Genomic DNA, 20,769 nt, shown 5'->3' on the forward strand with positions numbered 1-20,769 from the left:
GCATGTAACTTTTAACTCCTTTTACTTGGAAAACAAAATTTTTAAACATATATTTGAATATTAAAAAAAGCCTAATTACCAAAGGACTGCAAAGGATGTCAGGAGGTCATCTCCTCCATCGCTATACCCCAAGCAGATGGGGGTGAAGCAAGGTATGTGTCTCAATCTCCAGTAGGTCATTTCAGTTATAGTAAAAGGTGTTCCACTCTTTTGGTTTTTTTTTTGAAGGAGTGGCCTGATGGGGGCAGTCAGAAGCGGTGTAATATTCCTGGACCTCTTTCCACTTATGGTTCACTCTTGTTGGTTCTTCATATTTACAGGAAAGCAGGAACAGGGTCCGTCATTTCCTCTGATTATCAGCTTGGGGATCATACGTATTACATAGGTAAGGACTATTCTTTGTAATCTAGTTCCTACTTTTCTCTCCTGACTATCAGGACTTCTCAAGCAATTTGCAGCTTTTCCATCATGTAGGTCTCAAGTTTTACTGTCTATTGTCTGTTTTTCCCTGATTGCTTCTTTTTAAAGCAGTTGCTCAGTCACAAGTAAGGAGTTTTCATATATAGTAGCTTTTCCTAGGTTATTTCAGATAAGGTTGACATAACTTTTTTAAGCAATTCCATCCACTGTTAGTTATCCCTAAATTTAGTTCGAATACATAGCTAACTCATGCCACTGTAGTCCATTAGATCCTATAAATTCTCTTTTAAAATGCTGCTCAATGACTGGTATCAAAATCAACAACTCTGAAAGCCCTCTGAAGTATTATAACAAATTCAAGTGACTTTAATTTGCAATTTAACCTTCTACTCATTCATGATCATTTGTCACCAGTGAGAAGTTTTGAACCAGAATATTATCTCAAAATTCCATTCGGTATTTCCTTCGAGTTAAAAAGCAAAGTAACAATTAGGCATAATGAGCTAGTTTTTGTTCAACCAAATCAATCATGTCTATAATAAAAATGTTATCTATAGTATAGTGTTCCACTTAAAGAATATCATATCAAAGTGTAATTAAGCTATATCATATCTATTGTTTTGTAATTATCCACACATCCCAACTATGAAGAAAGTTAAGTCTGAATTTGTCATCATTACTAATCCTTCAGGTACGTACACACAGAATATTTAATAACTTGTGTTGTTATTATTATTGTAGTTAGTATTCTAGTACAGGCAAATTTTTGCTATTCAGAGCACAATTTCTTCAAGTCTTACGAAAGCTTATGTGCCTACCAGGTTCTCAAAGAGAACCTGCTAAAGGTTTAAAACAATTTTGTCTAATTCGTTATGTGCTCTGAGACAAATGTCATCAGGCCTTGTAAATTTGACTACATCAAAATAATCCTCAATCTGTTTCTCTATTCAGAAATATTTGTCCTTTTTTTTTAATAACTGGTTACAATTAAACTTCTTGTGAAGCTAAACAAACAAGGAATCAAGCAAGAGTTTTCTTTTTCATCCCTCATTTGTTTTTTAAAAGGACATAAAATGTCCATACAATATATTTAGTGAGCTTTTCTTCCAAAACTGAAGAGAAAAAAAAAAAAGACACATCAAATCTAAGGAAGTTTTCACATGTGTGTTTTTAAAGACATAAACAGTATTTTAGCAGCTTTAAGCACCTAGAGCTTCATGAAAAACTTCATTTAAATTAAACTTCATCATTTTTGCACCAAATAACAATGATATTCCAGATTCCCCATCTTAAAATTGAATTACATTAATAACACTATAATGGGTCTTAGTTTATGTCTTTTGGCCAACTAAGATAATATTTGCTTCCCACATTCGCCATAAATATCTAAAATTCACTTAGCTAAGCCTTAAGTTTATTTTTAAGATTGAAAATAGTGCTAAGTCCCAGTTTAAATTTCTAAATGACTTTAGGATGATAAAAGCTTAAAAGAAGAGTGCCACTAATCTAAAAACACATGTAAAAAACTGGGCAAGAAATATGTTTGATATTTAAAATTTATACAGATATAATTAAATTTTATATGGATATTCGATTTATCCTAACTGTATATATATGATGGGTGAAAAGAATTTTTTAGCTTTTAAAAACAATATTAAATATTATTTAAAAACTGTAATATAATTTAAAAACTGTACTTATCAGTTTTCATATCATGCACAACATACAGAAAAACAGCAATTTACTGTTTATTTACTAATTAACAGGGACAAGAAATAACTTACATTCAAGCAAAAAAAGAGGAAATACTAAACCTATGTTTAATAAAAATCAAGTATTCCATCATACAGTGTCACAGTAGTTAAGTTTAAAACAAGATTTTCATTTTCTTTCACAGAACTTGCATTATTAGGGAAAATACAACTCATCTTTCATTGATTCCTTCCATTTTTAAGTGAGCTCATTTGAGCTGTGAATTTGAGGTTTTACTTGATTACACAACAGATGCACAAAACTGAATACATTATACTCGGGAAACAGCCATCACTGATAAATCACAAATACTACTAAAATCACTAGCAACACAAATTGAGACTTACAGAAGTTGCTAACAAAAAGGATAAAAAGTATAATGATTGTATAACTTGTTTGCTGAACACTGTTCCTTTTTCTTCTCTTCCAAAATCTGTTATCTTAAACAAGATGTCCAGCAAGAAAATAAAAGCACAACATGCTAAAACATTGATCATACTTTAATCACTAGAATTTAAAAGTCAGAATTAAATCTAAAATTAACTGGCATGCCTAAGTTTAAAAGTAGTAAACATTTTCTCCTTCCTCATTTGTATTCATGATTGCTTAATGAAAAACAGACTATTCTTTGACATTAAGAAATACATAATTTAAGGATCATCTACTACATTGCCACATGCCAAAAAGCACATACACTGGGTTCATACATTTATGGGTGTACATTTATATTTATGACATACACTTGCATCAACTTTTTTTAAAAAACTGTGTTAGAATGATGCACTCCAGGTATTAAAATACCGATGTAGTGAACCCAAAATAGCAGCTCCCAGTTCAGCAACTTATTAGCCACAGCTATAGACACAGCCACCGTTCAACACTTCCACTGGAGGATTTCTCAAGTCTGATACCAAGTTTGTTGAGCCTTTTAAGTTAATAATTAATTTTATATAATTCATTGATGCACTGCTGCAGAATTTTCTAGGGACAACAAGTGACTAAAACATGTAATTATAATTACAAATATTTAAGCCTATGTAAAGCTTGACAAACAGAGCTTAAAATATAAAAATCTAAAAGTGATTACCCCAATGCAAGTTAGGAGCATTTTTCAGGGAAGTTCCTGAGATTCAACATTCTAGTATACATTTACACAACTTAGGCTAAACAGTCAAATATTTAAAAATCTCTTAAAATTATTATTAAAACCTAAGATCGGCTCCATGGTTGAAAAAGATGCTTACATTGCAACTCTTGCACATGCCCTCAAATGCTTTATTCAATCTTCATGATAGCAAAAGTTAGAAATTGCTGAGATTTTTTTTTCCACTAGGGATTTTATGCCCTTAACTGTAATTAATCTAAAGTAACTTGTGAAATAAAAATAATTTTAACAAGGGACCCTATGATGAGGAGTTATATATGAACAACTTACAAGAGTATCATAACATTTAAAACAGAAAGACCTTAGTTTCTTAAATAGATTTTGAATAGCAGCAGAAAGTTTACAGAATACCAAGCACTAGGGGAAAAGAAGGCTCACATATTTTAGTTGTATTTTGTGAGCAGTTTCCTTATTTCCTGGTGACTTCTTTGTGTGTACAATGTACGGTAAAACAAACGGGTGTTCTTTTGGATCCTATGCACTCATCTATTTTACTCGAAAATAAAGTCAATACTGCAGCATTTTCTTCTTTTGTTGTAATTCTGAAATATTTTTCCCTTGAAAATGGCAGTTCATTTTGCAATTTAGTTGTATATCTAAGGCAGTATGATATCTTTTCATTTTCCAGCTCTATGTAGTGACTTACCAGTAGCATGAGTACAGTAATTCACATTGGTTCTGCAGGATTTTTCATAAGCATAGTGAGGCAGCCTATCCACATTATCAGAGTCTAGATCTTCTGCAGTGTCAGTTTTTTCGCCATCTGACATATAATTTAATGGTACACTTCCAGAGCACTCAGCTGGTTTGAAGTTTTTCTTTACTGAAATATCATTTGCTGGAATAGACTTTTTCCTACTTTTCTTAGAAATACTATGTGGCTTAGAGAAACTCACATCAAGTGAGTCCATGCTTGTAAAGGAGTCTTTGTTAGAAACTTCAGCAGGATTCTGTGATTCCTTCGGTCCTCGTACCTGTACTTCATTTTTGTTCACATTAGACGAGGAAAAGAAGTCATCGTAAGAAGCATCTTCAGGGCAAAAAGGCTTGTTATATGTAGTAACTGCTTGCAAGAACTCTTTAGACCCTGATGCACCCTGTTCTGAGGTAGCCCATTTCAAACTAGGTAGCGTTTGTAGTTTCTTCCTCTTTTTGTGTTCAAGAATACAATCATTTCTGTCAACAGGGAAGCTTCTATCCAATGAACATGTATTTAAGTCTTCACTGTTCATAGGTGAATCAGAGAGACTGTCAATCAAAGCTGGAACAGTATTTAACTTGACTATTTTTTTGGAAGGAGTAATGCGACCCAAGCACTCGATTTGGAGAAAAGAACTTTCATTTGCAGCTGAAGTAGTCACGTTATTTTCATCCTTCTGATTTTTCTCTGTAAACTTTTTTAGATCTTTCTTTTCTAAAGACAGTTTATCATCCAAAGTGTGCTGGAAAATCTGTTTCTTTCTTAAGCTTCTTCTGCTATATTGTTTTGGTGTTAAGCTCTTCTGCTCATTCACTGATGCACTCATGGATACAGGAATATCATTCGAAGTATCACCGGCATTTTTTCCTACCTCTGTTTTCTGTCTCTTTAATTTATCAGTCCCCCAAAGATGATCATAACTTGAGTTCAAGCAGTCTTCCAATTTTTCTCCTGCAAAACATGAAAAGTGGCAACATAACAAATAACAAGCAGAAAGAGTACTGACTTCTTAGTAAAATGCATATGAAATTACTCAAAGAAGAAAACAAGGATTTATCCACTTTTCTGGATATTGTATGGCAAGTCATCAAAAACTAAACAGAAAATGATTAGAAACAAAGCACATTCTATGTTAAAAAGCAGCTATGATAGCTCTAGCCATAGTATCTTCTTATGCAGTAGTAAATACCCATAAGTCCTGTTCCGCTTTCTTGAATAAAAGCAGCAGAGGAACTCCCTTTCACTCTTGCATTTGTGGAGAAAAATACCAAGATTTTACACTGATAAAGCTAACTAGTAATACTGGAAACTCAATAATCATTTTTACTACCACAGCATTACCACCACTTTGTAGTTTTTGCAATTAAGACGAAATTAAATACAACATCATAGCATCATATCAAGTATGTCAACAAAATGTGTTAAAAATAATTTGAAAGTGGAAAATATTTCTTGTAGCTATGCTTATGAAATGATTTTGCGGGAGATGATATATACGGAATCTTGTCACAACTTCACAATAAATTTCTCTGAAACAGGCTAGTATGTTTGATTATTCAGAACACATTTTTAAAAATCTGGTTGTTCTATAGTCTGATTACTGCAATAGATGCTTTTGTTTAAATACACATCGAGCACAAAGTTTCAGTTTTTACTCCTTCTGTAAGCGCTCCTGTAGGTTTTAGGGGAAGTCTTGATATTATTTGCTTACTAAATATAAATATTAAACATATGGTGTAGCTAGCTAAATTAGGAAAAATGAAGTATATGGAGATGAAAGAAGTTTCATGTGATATGATCAGACTTCCATATTGACAATTGAGAAAGTCTTAATTTCAATCCTCAAATTAAACTGGAGTCTTGGACTTTTTAAACCATTGTTAATACTCTCATGTATTTCACAAACACAACCAAAAGGTCACTGTCACAGAGCATCAGAGATGGAAGCTACACTGAATATTGTCATGGGACGTGGAAGTCTATTCTTAATGTAAAATTACACTGTGCGGTTGTAATGTAGGAGAGACAAAGAATGTTTGGGGTTGGAAGGGACCTCAAAGATCATCAAGTTCCAAGCCCCCTGCCACGCGCAGGGACACCCTCCACTACACCAGGTTCAAAGCCTCATCCAATCCGGCCTTGAACACTTCCAGGGATGGGGCATCTACAACTTCTCTGGGCAACCTGTTCCAGTGCCTCATCACCCTCAGAGTGAAGAATTTCTTCCTTATCTCTAATCAATATCTCCCCTCTTTCAGTTTAAAGCCATTGCTCTTTGTCCTACCACTACACACCCTTGTAAAAAGTCCCTCTTCAGCTTTCCTGTAGGCCCCCTTTAAGTACTGGAAGGCTGCTAGAAGGTCTCCCAGAGCCTTCTCTTCTCCAGGCTGAACAGTCCCAGCTCTCTCAGCCTGTCTTCAGAGGAGAGGTGCTCCAGCCCTCGGATCATCTTCATGGCCCTCCTCTGGACCTGCTCCAACAGCTCCATGTCCTTCTTGTGTTGGGGACTCCAGAGCTGAACACAGTATTCCAGGTGGGGTCTCACGAGAGCAGAGTAGAGGGGCAGAATCACCTGCCTCGACCTGCTGGCCACGCTTCTTTGGATGCAGCCCAGGATACGGTTGGCTTTCTGCGCTGCTGCAAGCGCACATTGCTGGTCATGTTGAGCTTCTCATCAACCCACACCACCAAGTCCTTTTCCTCAGGGTTGCTCTCAATCCATTCTCTGTCCAGCCTGTACTTGTGCTTGGGATTGCCCCGACTCATGTGCAGGACCTTGCACTTGGCCTTGTTGAACTTCATGAGGTTTGTACAGGCCCATCTCTCCAGCCTGTCAAGGTAAAGCTCTCGAGTCACAATATTCAACCTCATCAGCACACAACTAATTTACCAAAACAAAAAAGATTGTTGGCACAGCTATGCTACTTCCAGTATTAAGCTATTACTTCTCCCTAACATTGCATGAAGACATACCAGTCTGTCTCACGCTGCAAGATACTGCCTCTGATCTCATGTAAGCCAGCATGACACAATTCCTGTATGATGTCAACAAAGTACAACACTTGAAAACAGCGTGAGGTATAGCGTACTGTTGGGATAGAACGGTGAGTAGGCAGACCACTGAAGTGGCCCTCATTATGAATTGTAAAGACTGTCTTCTCCTTACTTTTCTACTGAGATCAAACATCAGCATCCAACTTCAGCTTTTTGCTCATGTGACTGACAGAAGACGCAATGTCTGAAGTACATGCCCATTGCATGCATGATTAATGCTGTTAAGATGCCCACTGATGTAGCTCAATAGCCTTCACAATAATCTTCTCCCTTATGTCCTTCTACTATGCCAAAATGCAGGAACAAATCCCTAACTTTATGAGAGTAAAAATCTTGATAACAAATGACTTGAATTCGTCTGCAAAAATAAAATATTTTGAAAGCTGATTTATTTTTACTCTTGTTATTTCTTCAATCTCTGAATATTCAAGATGGAAAACACATTAGGTTTCCTTTTAAATTCAGGTTTTCAACTAAAAATTTGGAAGATATTTCTAAAGGTCTCTCTCTCATTCAGTTCTCTCTTTTGCTTCCCACATCACACTGTTTAGCATGCACTCTGTATTCTATACAAGATCACTGTAAGAGCAGAGAAGACCGACACTATGCCAGGACAAGAAGCTATTCATGGGGAACTGTGAGGAAAGATGAGGAAGTGAGGCAAGCAACACAGCAGTGAGGCAGAGCGTCCACCCAATGTGATTCCTCATGCTTCGTTTCCTTGAATTCTTACTTCTACATACTTTGCCAGTTAAGAAAAACTAAAATCTTTAAATACAAATGATAGAGCACGTATATACAGTTCCCATTTCCATAGACTACACTTTCCAAAATAAGATATACAGGCCATGTATTACTTTTGATTTCTGTAAATACATAGAGTCGTGTTAGTTACCTGGTAACAAGGCATCTTCCGAACTAGTCACGACACAAGTAGACAGTGGGCACTCTCCTGGTGAGCTGCTTGGAGGTGTGTGAGACATTTGTGAAGCTAGGAATTTGTAAATAATAAACTAGTTAGCCCTATTTGCAAACATACAGATTTCCACACCATCTACTCACATTTCAAAACAGCTCAATTGTAAGAGACAAGTCATTCCTTTACCAACTAACTATAACCACACAAATAATTATAGACTGCTCAACAGTATTTCAAATTTACATATTAACGAAAAAAGCTGTTAGATATTCTACAATTTTAGGCATTTTTTTTTTCTAGATAAGTCAGCATCACATTTTTCTGAAACTAAAGAATGATGGCAAACCATTTAGAAAATATTATAGATATTTCTAGGACTGTTGAGGCATTTTACTAAGGAATCTGTCAAATTCTGCAAAGCCTTGATATAGCAGAAATGCTTTTCAAAATGTTTGATGGTATTACCTTAAAACTCAAAAAGAAAACAAATACAAGCCATGATAAAATAAATTAGATTTAATTTTTCATCCATGTATGACTGGTTCCTTAGTTTTCTTCCACAATTATTTCTGAATTATAAACTGACAGTTTAATTGACACAGACTTCTTAAAACTTCAAATACTACAGACTCCACACCCTCAAAAGATGTTCTACATTTCAATAGTTTTTATAACAACTGACAAAACCTAATGATACAGGCCTCAATACTTTCACAGTACAGTAACAAAAACTCTAAAAAATTATTTGAAAACTACAATCTACATTTAATTCATCAGGATCTGCATTTTTAAGTCAACTAGATTTATGCAATTAGGTCATTAAAATTCATTTATTTCTTAAAATCCTCTTCTTCAGTACCTGGACAGATGTCTTATCATTTTTAGACTCCTTTTTAAACTGTTGGCCTGGGAGTAATAACATTACAATATTTGTCAAGTACAGTATTCACACTAAAATTCAACAGGAAATAAGATGTAGAGTCTCACCATAAAGTTTAGCCAAGTTGTGATATTATTAATTCACAAGTTTAGAAAGTCTACCTTAAAAACTAATCTTCTTGAGGAGTCTAGTGATTAAGAAATCCCTTTTTGAAATCATTGTCCTCTATGACTTCTTGTGCCCTTCAATAGAAAGAAACTAAAAGCTAAAGCATTCACATCTACTCAAAACCAGGGAAAAAGGGAAGGCATGTAATCAAGATGCGAAAAAAATTCTGAAGCCCAGAGCAAGATAAGTGTGCCAGAAATTCGGCAATAAAGATGGTAGACATCTCTGCATGGATAAGTAAAATTTAACTTCTTACCAGTAGGAGAAAGATTTTCTCTTTTTTCCTTCATCTCCTTTATTTTTCTTTCCATTTCACTGCATTGACCTTTTATCCTATTAACAGGGCTGTAGACAAGTGAACCATTGTCTTCAAATAGTAAAGCTGGTGTATCAGTTTCTACACAAAGAAATTGCATTTGTACATTAATATTTATATGCTATAACAGCTTCAGATGAAGTTTCATTTTTTTCAAAAAAACTTGAAAAAATTAGGTTCCTTACACTTAACATGACTACAGATGCCTTAATACCAAAAACTTGAGAACTCCTCTGTAAAAAAGGAACCTTATTTCCCAAAAACAAAACAAAAAACAATAAAACCCAAAACCCATCAAGTGCTTTAAAGAAATAATTTAAAATATTGAATCTTAGTTCAAAGTAGTTCTTACCAGCATTAATTGCTATCTTTTGTACAGCTAATTCTTTAGCCATCTGGTCCAGTCTTCTCTGCAGCTTTTTATCTTTTTCTGGAGTTTTTTCAACAAAGTCTTTTGGCTGCATACATTTGTGCTACAAAACACACAAAATTATTAATTACATGGTATGAAACTGCCAGAAGTAACTACACTTCCTATTTGCCTACCACTTTATCACAGTATTTATTATGAATGTTTAACTCTGTCCTACTTATTATCACCTCCTTGAGAGTCACAGATAATTGTAGAAGTTAACGTTTTCCAAAATGAATTTTAATACAAAATAAAAAAGAATGTAACAGATTTATTTAGGTTAGATCTTAATAAAAAGGAGACTAAGTCATCCTCTTCTCTTCTTTTGCTTAAAGCAAAGCAAAAGGGTTAAGGGTTTGTCGCAACATTGCAGCCATGTCTTTTTGATTAATCATTACATCATTTTAATTTAATCTTCATTTCTTTATTGACCAATATAAAAACTCTACTTTTACTCTTTTCTTCAGATAAGAGGTCACATCGCAGCCACAGCCTACCTTTAAAAACCTGCTCAGATGGATAGGCAGTTTACAGAATGTTCTGAAAAGAAACAGTTCAAATGACCAAGGTCAGGAAGTCAAATTCAAACTTTAAAGTTTACTACTCTAGGCCTATTTAAAGAAAATAAATCACATACTCACTTTTCTGATCAGTAGTGGTAATCCTTCATTAGTGTCTACTGCAGGAAATAAGGATTCATCAACATGTTCCCCACTTTCTCGACACCTGTAAAATAAATTAAAGCGTGTTGTTCTTTATTGTTTTTTTTTTTTTAAGAATGAGAACCTTTTTGCAATAAAGAGTTGTCTGAGCCCTGTAACAATGAAACAGCAATCCATCCATATAGCACAACACAATTTTTTTGTCCTAATGATGCCCTCTAAATCACTGTTCTGAAACTCAAAGATTCCCACTCATATGTTATTTTCCATGAATTCAAAATTCACTGTACTAAATCCTCTGGCCAGATTCTCATGAACCTCAAATCTTGCCCTTTTGTGAGGACCGTAGGCTTTCACTGTTCTCTAGCTAGTGAACTTAAACTTAACTTGGTCACTGTGGTGACAGTAAACTCCCAACCACAAAATGTCATGGTGGGGGAAGGCAGGAAAATTTTCTATTCAGGCAAGAGGAAGGCAGCTTCACCTGGTCCTGGCTTTTACATCTTACCCATTAGTCTCAGTTTTCAGCCTTCTCTTTGTATATGCAATGCTAAAAACAGCCCTTTATGGAGAAGCAATCTATATTTATGCAACCTTTTTTTAAAAACACAAACCCAAAAATCCACCTGATACCTTATCCCTAGTTTTTCCTGTTTTTTTTATATTCAAAGACTGACTCAATAACTGACTTGGGATTAATGTTATCTTGGAATATGATACAATCTACAGTATTTGTGAACACTAAGGATGATGTTGAGACAAGAATTTGGTTATTAATATATAAATTAAAGTTACTGTGATCAAAATAGGGAAATACAGTTTTATTCTCAAACAATAAATAATAAAACTGATTATGGGAAAGAGTACAGAACCTTAATAGACTACACTAGAATTCCCTCACAAGTCATTCAAAACTGTGATTCTAGTGACACCTAGTGATCGAACTGCTATAAAGTTTGTGTCTGTAGAATTACAATCTAATGCTTAGTTTACACAGTTTTGAATAAAGAGCCAAACCACTACACATATTTGTCAAACTAACTGAGTTTAGAGTTCTCTGGAGCATCAGAGATGATATTCAACATGCTGGACTTCAGTGGCTATTATTAAATTCTGTATAATAATCAGAACAGATGTAGACTACATTAAAATTTACATTAATTCAGATACTTCATTGATTCAGAGAAGCTAAATAAGAAAATTTCATCATTAAATATCTTACAAGAATTTATTACTTTGCAGACAAATGTGAACATAAATGATTTATCTATCCTATCTGTGACATGAGTTACCGTACTAAGAATACACAGGTAGAGTTTCCCAGTCATAGGTTTGATTTGGAAGTATTGAATGTTCTTAATTTGGACACAGATTGTAGCAATTCTGTCTTATGCAGGGTTCTTTTTGTTCTTGGGTTTGAGGGGTTTTTTTTAGGTTGCTCATTGAGGTATTCGAGTTAAAGAAGGACTAAAAAAAATGTTTTCAATGATCCCAAAGCTGTCACTCATTTTGCATTAAACTTACAATTTGCATGAATCTTGTAGCAAGTACATGATTTTGTGCACTATTTTTAAAGTTAGACATATCTACTATTCTTAGAAAACAAAAAAAAAAGGAAATAAACCACTTGGGATTTTTATTAAAAATACATTAACTCTGGAGTTAGGAATTTTTTTGAATTCAATTACCATCTTAAAGAGTCTTCTTCCCAATAAAATTACTTCCTAATAACTGTAGAACTGCATTCAGTTTAGACTGAACTAGATGCTCATACTACAAAGCAGAAGCTTCCAAATTTGAGGCAGATTATTGAAGAGAGCACTGAAAATCCAGTAAGAGTTCAACAAGGAAATGTTCACTAAATGCTGCACAAACTCTTGTACTCTAGTAATTTGAACAGAGCAGCTGGTTGATCAAAGCATCTTTTTTCAGTAATGCTAAAACTTCAACTCATATGAACTCTGCATTATTTGCTTACACAGTTATCAGTTTCAAACTAAGCTTCCATTCATATAGGATCACTATTTGACTGGCACAGACTACTTAGTCCTTCCTGTTCACATTGTCCCATAGTTCCACATGTCTTTTTTAAAAAATTTTTCTGTCTGCCAAATTTCTGAGATACTGACATAAGTAGGCACATAATTCAAAGTCAGGCACTCCAGTTCCATCATCTTATTACAAAAAAAATTAGCACGTATGCTAGCACAGACTCATTGAAATTTTTTATGTCTGTGCCTCATTTGAATAACTCTACAACTAGCGAGACTATTCATTGTCTCTTACGTGAGCTTTTGCTGCTCCTGATCTATACTTCGCTCAAGGATACGATATTCCTATGAATTCTGCCTAGAACACACATCAAAGTTGTACGTTCTTGTGTACCTTTTGACATTAACTTTAAACTAAAAGGCAGAAAAAAAAGATTACAGAGAAGTTCAATCATAATTCACAGCTTAGGTATTTCATTCTCATGCAGTTTCAAATTCCGTATTTATACACTTAACCATCTGGAGAGCATATTTAATTTTATAACCTAAGATTCCTACTGAAATGACCATCATTCTCATGCACTCAGATAGCACCAGGTCACAGAAAGATATATTCACATAAATAAAATTTTGCATCACTCTCATTTTTGAGAACTAAAGGCATTTCTTCCTCAGTGTTAAAGCTGGCTGGGTTGTGCAGCTCTAATTTCTACATCCGACATTCTTAAAAAAAAAAAAAAAAATCTTGTTTCTGCATAACTGCATTAATTTCTTTTTTTGGCTGATGGACTTGCATCACAAGTTTTGCAGTAGTACTGGCCTACATTTAAGTGGGTGCAGAGCTCAGTTTTGTCCCTCTCTCCTTTGTCTTTTTGGTGGGTTTTTTTTTTGTTTGTTTGTTTGTTTTACTTTGCACTTAGCAGACTTCTATCCCTCTATGTGTACTACAATTGGTATAGGAAAGAATCTCTTTACTTGACTTACATTCTAATTTCCACCATCACAGTGTTACTGATACTTAGAATTTCAGTAATTAGAATTTAATCAATAGTTTGTAATTAATATAGTTTGCAATTGATTTTAATAATATAAAGCTATAAGAAATATTTCAATGAAAAGTATGCTCGTACAGTAACCAGATGCTGCTATGAAAGTCTTTGTACAATCCTGTACCAAGACCAAAGGGATAAGTTAGAATCATGTAGAAATTAGATAACAAGTACAAGTTGACCTACCAATTGATTTATGATACTTACATAGAACTAGAAGAATGCATGTAGCTATCAAGGTTTGGATTAATGAGAATGAAGAAGGCCAGCCTTAACGAGTTATGGGTACTTGCCAAGAAACCATGAGGTAATTACCAGAAACCGTGAACTTAAGCAAAATGTAATTCCGGCAGGGGGAGATCGCGACCACTGACTCATAGACCACCTACCCATATTACACCCCAGACTCATTTCCAGATGATTCTAAATTTATTGCGCAGAATCGGAAATAGGGGAAGAATATGCTAATGATTTTCGGGAAATAATTTGTTTATGCATGTGCAAGCTCTATATAAGAAGTTTAATTTTGGTGCAAGGTGCGCACGCTAGGAGGAGATATCCCCCGTGCACCCGGCGCCACAATAAAGAAGTGTCTGCCTATCTACATCCCATTGGTGTTGATAAGTTTCTTATTCCGGATTTTCGGTAACAACAGCAATTTATTGATTTGAGTGTTTGAGTAGAAAACACATATATTCTTAAGCACTGTAAGTGTTCTTACTTCATCTGAAATCTAAATTAGGCCTCCAAACTATTTTGTAAACTCAGAGAAGCAGCTATGGACTAGTAAACTCTCACGCACTGGCTGCACGGCTGAAATTTAACTATTATTTTTTTTAATTTTAACTTTTTCCATATAGTAGTTAAGAATCTTCAAGCAGTGCTCTTCTGAACCTGTCAAATGTCTTCAAAGCCAGACTACATACGGATCTTTTTCTTTCTTGCTAGGAGATATTCTGTCTAGACGAGCTAAGTAGAGAAACAATACAATGTCCCTGTTCAAATGTGCTTTCTCATAAAAAAAAAAAAACACAAATTCTATTCAACATAAATATCTGTTCTTCACTGCCTATGGATACCATCTGAGAGCAAAGAAGTGGAACACTGAATGGTTAACAAATACACTATGGAACTACTTCAACATACTCATTTTTCCAGAGTTAACATTTTACTTTTTTTATGCAAGTAAAATGCTTAATAATAGGAATAATGCAATAGAAAAGTTATGATTTACTCATGGATTTATCACTATTTCAAGTACATTAAAAAAACAGGTACTGCTTTAAATAAAACAATACTAGAATCCATTACCTCCAGAATGGGTCACATTCGTCATATTCACAAGTACTCACCTCTCCACCCAGAGTACAGAAACTAGTTTTACACCCATCTTCTGTGCTTTTCTCCATGTAGTCAAACGTCCGTCTTTGAAGACTACATGGGTCACATGCTTGTTCAAAGTTTTTGAAACCTGCAGAAGTACACAGAGAGCTCATCTTTAAGTCTGATAATGAGAAAATGCTAATGAAACTAGCTAGCATAGTCTATTTTTTATGTATAAACCATTAGTGTAAAAATTTATTCTAAACATTGTGTCAAGGACTCTTTTGATCTTTCTCACCTTTGCAAGAAGACTCGAGAAATCAAAACTCAAGTCTCGTTACTCAAGACAATGAAAGACATGCTAGAGGGCTAGAGTAGACTTTTGTTTTTAAACTTCTTTTCTCTAGGTTACCACTTTCATCTCCCTACACTAGCTGTATCACTAATCTTAAAATATTTCATCTATGTAGCCCAACATCATTTCTTATGCAATGGCCACTACAGAAAGCAGTTGCCACTATGCAAAGAAGTGTCAAACTACATTTTTTTATTTAGCAAAGAACATAGGTTTAAAGAGTACAGTTAATCTCATCCTTTAAACTAATTCTCATCAATAAAGATTACTTTTAGTTTTGAGGGAAGGTTGAAGCTACTACAAACAAAAAAAAAAATACACAAGAACACTTTAAAAAGTCAGAAATACAGAAAATTTAAGTCAGTACAGCTAGTATCATACCTGACACTTTCATTGTGTTGTACAACTGATCAAATCTTCAGTTATCAACCGCTATTGACAACTAAGTGATCATCTTTTCAGTTCTAGATATTCCATTTTTCACAACCAAAGTTTTCTTTTGCGGAGACTAAACATCCTATGCATAAAACTGTTTGATCAGTTGTTGTGGCTGTAGACATAGTGAGAACAGTAGAACCCATATTTTACAGCAGCATCTTCTCATCACAGCCAAATGGAAATAGCTGTGTAGCTTTCTGTTGCGCTATCAACCGCATCATTACACCGCATCACTATACATGGCTCCCAACACATTGGATTTCTATTTGGCTTCAAGAAAACTATTCAGCTTTTCCAAAAATTTCTGGTGGCAAGCTGATTTATTGCTTCTTGGAAGACAAAAAACCCATGGTATTTAAGTATCTGGATATACAGGACCAATGAATCTCTTTTGGAGCAAGTTATGATGCCCGATACAATTGCTGACTTGCTTATGCTAGTGTCTGGCTCACAGCCCACATTCTATGCTTGATACAGCTTTGCATCCAAATTATGGAGGAGCAACACCTTACACCTTCCTCTCACCTCTCCTGCCTCCTCCCTTACTGTGGACTTCCTCTGCTGCTCACCTGACCTTAGCTTGAGATGTCTGAGTCAACAATCTAGTGAAAAACTAATTTAGAATTTCATTTCCTGACAGAGTGAGCCAAGTCAATTTGCTATCCTGTGCTCAGCCCAATAAAAGGGAAGGAAGTGTCTGGAATAGTGAAGGTGCAGGGCCACCCCTTTTCAGTCACAGGTATCTGCTAAATAGGCTTATCTGTATTATCTGCCTTTCACCATATCCAGCTACTTTTTGAGCAACTTCAGGAACTCCGAAGCCTTATGCTTTGTCATATTTTCTGTGAGAAAAACCTAACATCATTAGAATTCCATAGATCTGATAGTACAGCACAAAAAAACAAGAAATATTTCTTTCTCTAATTATTTATTGAGAGTTGTATTTGCTTGTATAATAAAAATAGTTATTGTACTGTTTTGTCATGCTATCTCTGCTAAATTCATACAGAAAGAGAGGCTTTGGGGAGATTAGCAAAATCTCCTAAATTACAGTAAGATACACCTACACGTGTCCACTTAAAAAGCATGGGGAGTTCACACAAGTGTTATTTAGAGTATGATGCAGGCTGTAAAATCCTCCATTAACCATTGGTAATGTGGAAGAAGGGAAGATGCCAGTTTGACTTTGGTCTTTGATTGAAATTTTACAGCTGGCAATTAAACATATTTTGCACCTACAAGTCAGCTATACTTGATATGGAAAAAGTCTCTGAGACATATACAAAGACTCTTAGATGTACTTCTACTAGCACTTGGTGGAGTTGAACCACATTTGTGGGAGAGCGAACAGAAGAATAAAACGTCATGGTAGTCAGGTTAGAAAATAATGTAGTAACAACAGAGCAGTTGCCTACAAGTTAAAGAAAACAAAACAACATAAGGTACATACTTGTAAACCACAGGTTTTCAACACTTTGGTTTGCCCACAGTATGAGGTAAGCCAAACACTCCATAACAAATGCATGCTATCATATTAATAAATATACAAAGAGGTTTATAGATATAAGGAGGCTTTAAATGCCTTTCCCATCTGTCACTAAAAAGAATTTTACAGCACCTTTGTCTGTTCTCAGGTCTGTGATTATCTTCCATCCTGCACTTCATGCTAAGAAAAAAAAACTTCATGCTAAGAAGAAGTATACATGACAAGCAGAACATGCAAGCTGGTTTGTAATTAAGAGCTTTCCTATTCTATTTACTTTAAAATGTTTCCTTACTTTTGCTCCCATATCAAGAAGTTGCTGTTCAAAGGTTTTCGAGTAATTTTCTGTTCTGTTAGATGACCAAACTTCTACAAATGCAGATATACCTGGATCAGAAGAGACAAAACGACAAACTGCTAAGAAAGTATATACTTTGTTAAAACCAGTTAAATTACCTTTCCAACAAAATTTTGGTTTTACACATATTGCATTCGGGAACAAGTATAGTGCTTCGGGAACTGAGTTTTAGATGTTAGGAGCAGAATGTTCTTTTTAGAGTATTGCTGTCCCTTAAATTACTTGTTATGGAATAAACTTAGAAGTTTGACACTACTTACACAACTTTTCACTTGGTTGAAAAGTTTCACTACTGGCTTAATAAGCAGTGCAGTATCTTTACATGACTGCTTAGCCTTATGATTATTTAATCCCTGCTAATGTTCAGGTTAATCAAAAATGTTAAGACAAGTTGATGTAACACTAGCTACAGAACGTAATGAAACAAATCTAATGGAATTATTCCTTCCCCAAATCTCCAGAAAACTCTGCAGAAATATTACTTAACAATTTCCAATTTACTTAAAATTCCACCTTATTTATACTGAATCACCTCAAATTAAGTACATGTCACAGGGGCATGTCGGCTGCCCTATGTAACTTTAGGTAGATCTCATTTAAGTAGCGATCAAATACAGCGAATAAAGCAGGTCCTTTATCGACCAGACTAATTATCTCAAGGAATGAAGTCAGCCTTGGTTGAGAGGGTCTTTAAACAAACAAACGAACCCAGGTGTATTGACATGGAGGGATAAACAAATGAAACTCATAACAATCCCTTCATTAATTTTACTTAGGACAGACACTAAAGTGACCTACAGCTCCACCAGCTATGCCAATTTCCCATTTTGAATGACAAATCAGGTAAGTTTCAGAAACCTGGAGGATTGTCAGGTCACCAAAAACAACTTTACACAAGCTGCAGGCCAGACAACACTCAGAACTCTTTAATAAAATGAAAAGTGTCAATTTAAAAGGGTCATCTTTAGCAAATATTCCTTAAGTATCTTAGCCACCATGCATGCCCTTCTGATTCATTATTCTGTAGTGTCATCTGTCTTCTTTCTAAATGAAGACCAGAATAACACTCCAACAGTATAAGTACTTTTATGAGAAATTAATGTATTTTTTTAATTGCTAGGAATACTTTTAACATTCAAGAAAAATACAGAACATAAAACATCCCCTTAGCCAAACCACAGGGAAAAATCTTATTATCAGTACTATGACTTCAGATATACATGGGAACTTGAGTCTAACCCAATGCACTTTTAATTGTCTTCATTTTACTACTGGACCAGGGCAGCTTTTCCTAGAGTTCATTTTTTTTCTTGATTGCTCTATTGTGAAAAATATTGCACTCTCATTGAAAAAAAACCCAATACCTTCCTCTTATAGCAAATATCTTAGAACCTTTGTAGTTTTAATTCCCCTAGAAAAACATGATCGAGCATTTCAGTGAAGGTCAAACTAGGGACTTACAGGAACACTACTTCAAAGCTGCATTAAGCTACAGTAGGATCGAAGGTGTATTTTACAATAATTAGCCAATTTTAGCTAATCAAATATACTCCAACAAACGACAAGGCACTTTGTAGTTTTTGTACAGTTGATGAAAAGGAAAACAAGGAAGGGTTTAGAGCTATTTTTGATCCAGAGTAGTTCTGAGTAGAGCTCTGTTCTTGCAAAGAGCAAGTTATGCTAGAAAGTCTCAGAGAAGGCAGTGACAGCGGGGAACATAAACATCAAAGGGCAACCGAGCGAGGCAGAACTTTGGAAAGCTGCGGAAGAAACCACCAAGAACGCAGCCATGACCGACCAGGGCAGGAAGGGCCGGGCAGGCACCGGCCCGTTCCGGCAGAGGGGGGTGGCGGCAGCGCCGGCCAGTGCCGTACCGGGAGCCCCGCCAAGGGGCGCCGTTCCCTGCCCTGCCCGCCGCAGCGGCCACGGCCCGCGCCCCGCCGGGACAGGCCCGGCGGCCAGGCCCTGCCGCCGCCGCCTTCGGGCGGATTCACGACAGGGCACAGCAGCCCTGCGGCGAAGTCCTCTCCGTCCCGCCGCCCTCCCGCGCCGACCGGAGGGCTCCGCCGCGGGGGGAGCCACGCCAAGAAGCCGAGCTGAACACCGACCCCGCCCAAAGGGCTCGGTCCCAGCGCAGACTCGGTGCCAGGCCGCCCCCGGGGACAGGACCGGGCAGGGAAGGCGGCGAGCGGCCAGCGCGAGCCGGAGCCCCCCCCCAGCGGTCGCGCCCCCGCCAGCCCCGGCCGCTTCCCGCTGGCGGCAGCCCTGCCAGGAAGCACCGGGGAAAGCGCCGCAAAGGAGACGGGATGCGGGGGCAGCGCCGGCCCGCTCCAGCCCGGTGGCTCCCCTCAGCCGCACCGGGAGAGGTGCGACCCGGCCGCCAGCCCTGCCCCCGCACTGCGGACGAGCCGGTACCTTTCAGGACGGGCTCCATTAGCGGCACGGCGCAGCACCGAGAGGCTCCGGTACGCGCCACCGTTCAAACCCGCCCCCACGCGCCGCCGCCGGGCCTGCGCGCTGCGCGTGGCGTTGCGCCGCGCCTGCGCGTTGTGCCCAGTCGCGGGCAGCGGAGGTGGCGGGCCCGCGTGGCCGCGGCGATGTGTCGGGAGCGCGAGCGGGTCGGTTCCGTGGCGGTTGAACGGTCCCGGGGGGGGGGGGGCTAGCCCGCGGGCAGCGCCTGGCTCGGGGGGTGCGGGGGACGGCGTTCCAGCGCCGTCGGTGTCGTGGTCGCAGAAGTCAGGGATGCAAAGGGGTTGTGGCGTCCTGAAGTCCTTTTCAGAGATAACGTGTGCTGTGTCCAGCCAGCTCCAGCCAAGTGGCGGAGGCGGGGGGGACACGGACGGACACGGGACACTTGCGACAGCTGAATGCTGCTGAAAACGGTGCTTTGAAAAGCCAAAAAAAAGGTGAATTTTCTGTGCCTGCGTTCACCATGAGGAGCTCTCAGGAGGCTTCTCTGAAGAGTTTTGTTCTGTGGGAAGGGGCATTAGAGAACCAGTGGCTTCTGAACGCCGGTGGCTCGAACTGCAGTGTCTGAAGTGAAGAAAATAACAGAGAAAGCCGAAACAACGGGGATTAGCAAATCGCAGAATCACAGAATGTTAGGGATTGGAAGGGACCTCGAAGGATCATCTAGTCCAATCCCCCTGCCTGAGCAGGACCACCTAGATCAGATCACACAAGAACACGTCCAGGCGGGTTTGGAACATCTCCAGAGAAGGAGACTCCACAACCTCTCTGGGCAGCCTGTTCCAGTGTTCTGTTACCCTTACTGGGAAGAAGTTCTTCCTCATGTTTAAGTGGAACCTCCTATGTTCCAGTTTA

At 37.4% G+C, this 20,769-nt stretch overlaps 1 protein-coding gene across 1 annotated transcript in view; it reads right to left on the bottom strand.

Moving 5' to 3' along the window:
• The window catches only part of MCPH1 (microcephalin 1), a 135,349-nt gene extending 115,470 nt beyond the window's left edge, over positions 1 to 19,879 (bottom strand). The window contains exons 1-8 of the mRNA XM_086608337.1: positions 19,861 to 19,879; positions 17,383 to 17,474; positions 14,841 to 14,959; positions 10,428 to 10,512; positions 9,727 to 9,847; positions 9,315 to 9,455; positions 7,987 to 8,082; positions 3,984 to 4,988 (exon numbers count right to left, since the gene is read on the bottom strand). Of these exons, the coding sequence (XP_086464463.1) occupies positions 3,984 to 4,988; positions 7,987 to 8,082; positions 9,315 to 9,455; positions 9,727 to 9,847; positions 10,428 to 10,512; positions 14,841 to 14,959; positions 17,383 to 17,474; positions 19,861 to 19,879 (1,678 nt within the window). The remainder of the gene's footprint in view (positions 1 to 3,983; positions 4,989 to 7,986; positions 8,083 to 9,314; positions 9,456 to 9,726; positions 9,848 to 10,427; positions 10,513 to 14,840; positions 14,960 to 17,382; positions 17,475 to 19,860) is intronic.
• Positions 19,880 to 20,769: the final 890 nt, after the last annotated feature.

Source organism: Tauraco erythrolophus, chromosome 2 (assembly GCF_009769465.1).
Source record: "Tauraco erythrolophus isolate bTauEry1 chromosome 2, bTauEry1.pri, whole genome shotgun sequence".
Classification (NCBI taxonomy): domain Eukaryota; kingdom Metazoa; phylum Chordata; class Aves; order Musophagiformes; family Musophagidae; genus Tauraco; species Tauraco erythrolophus.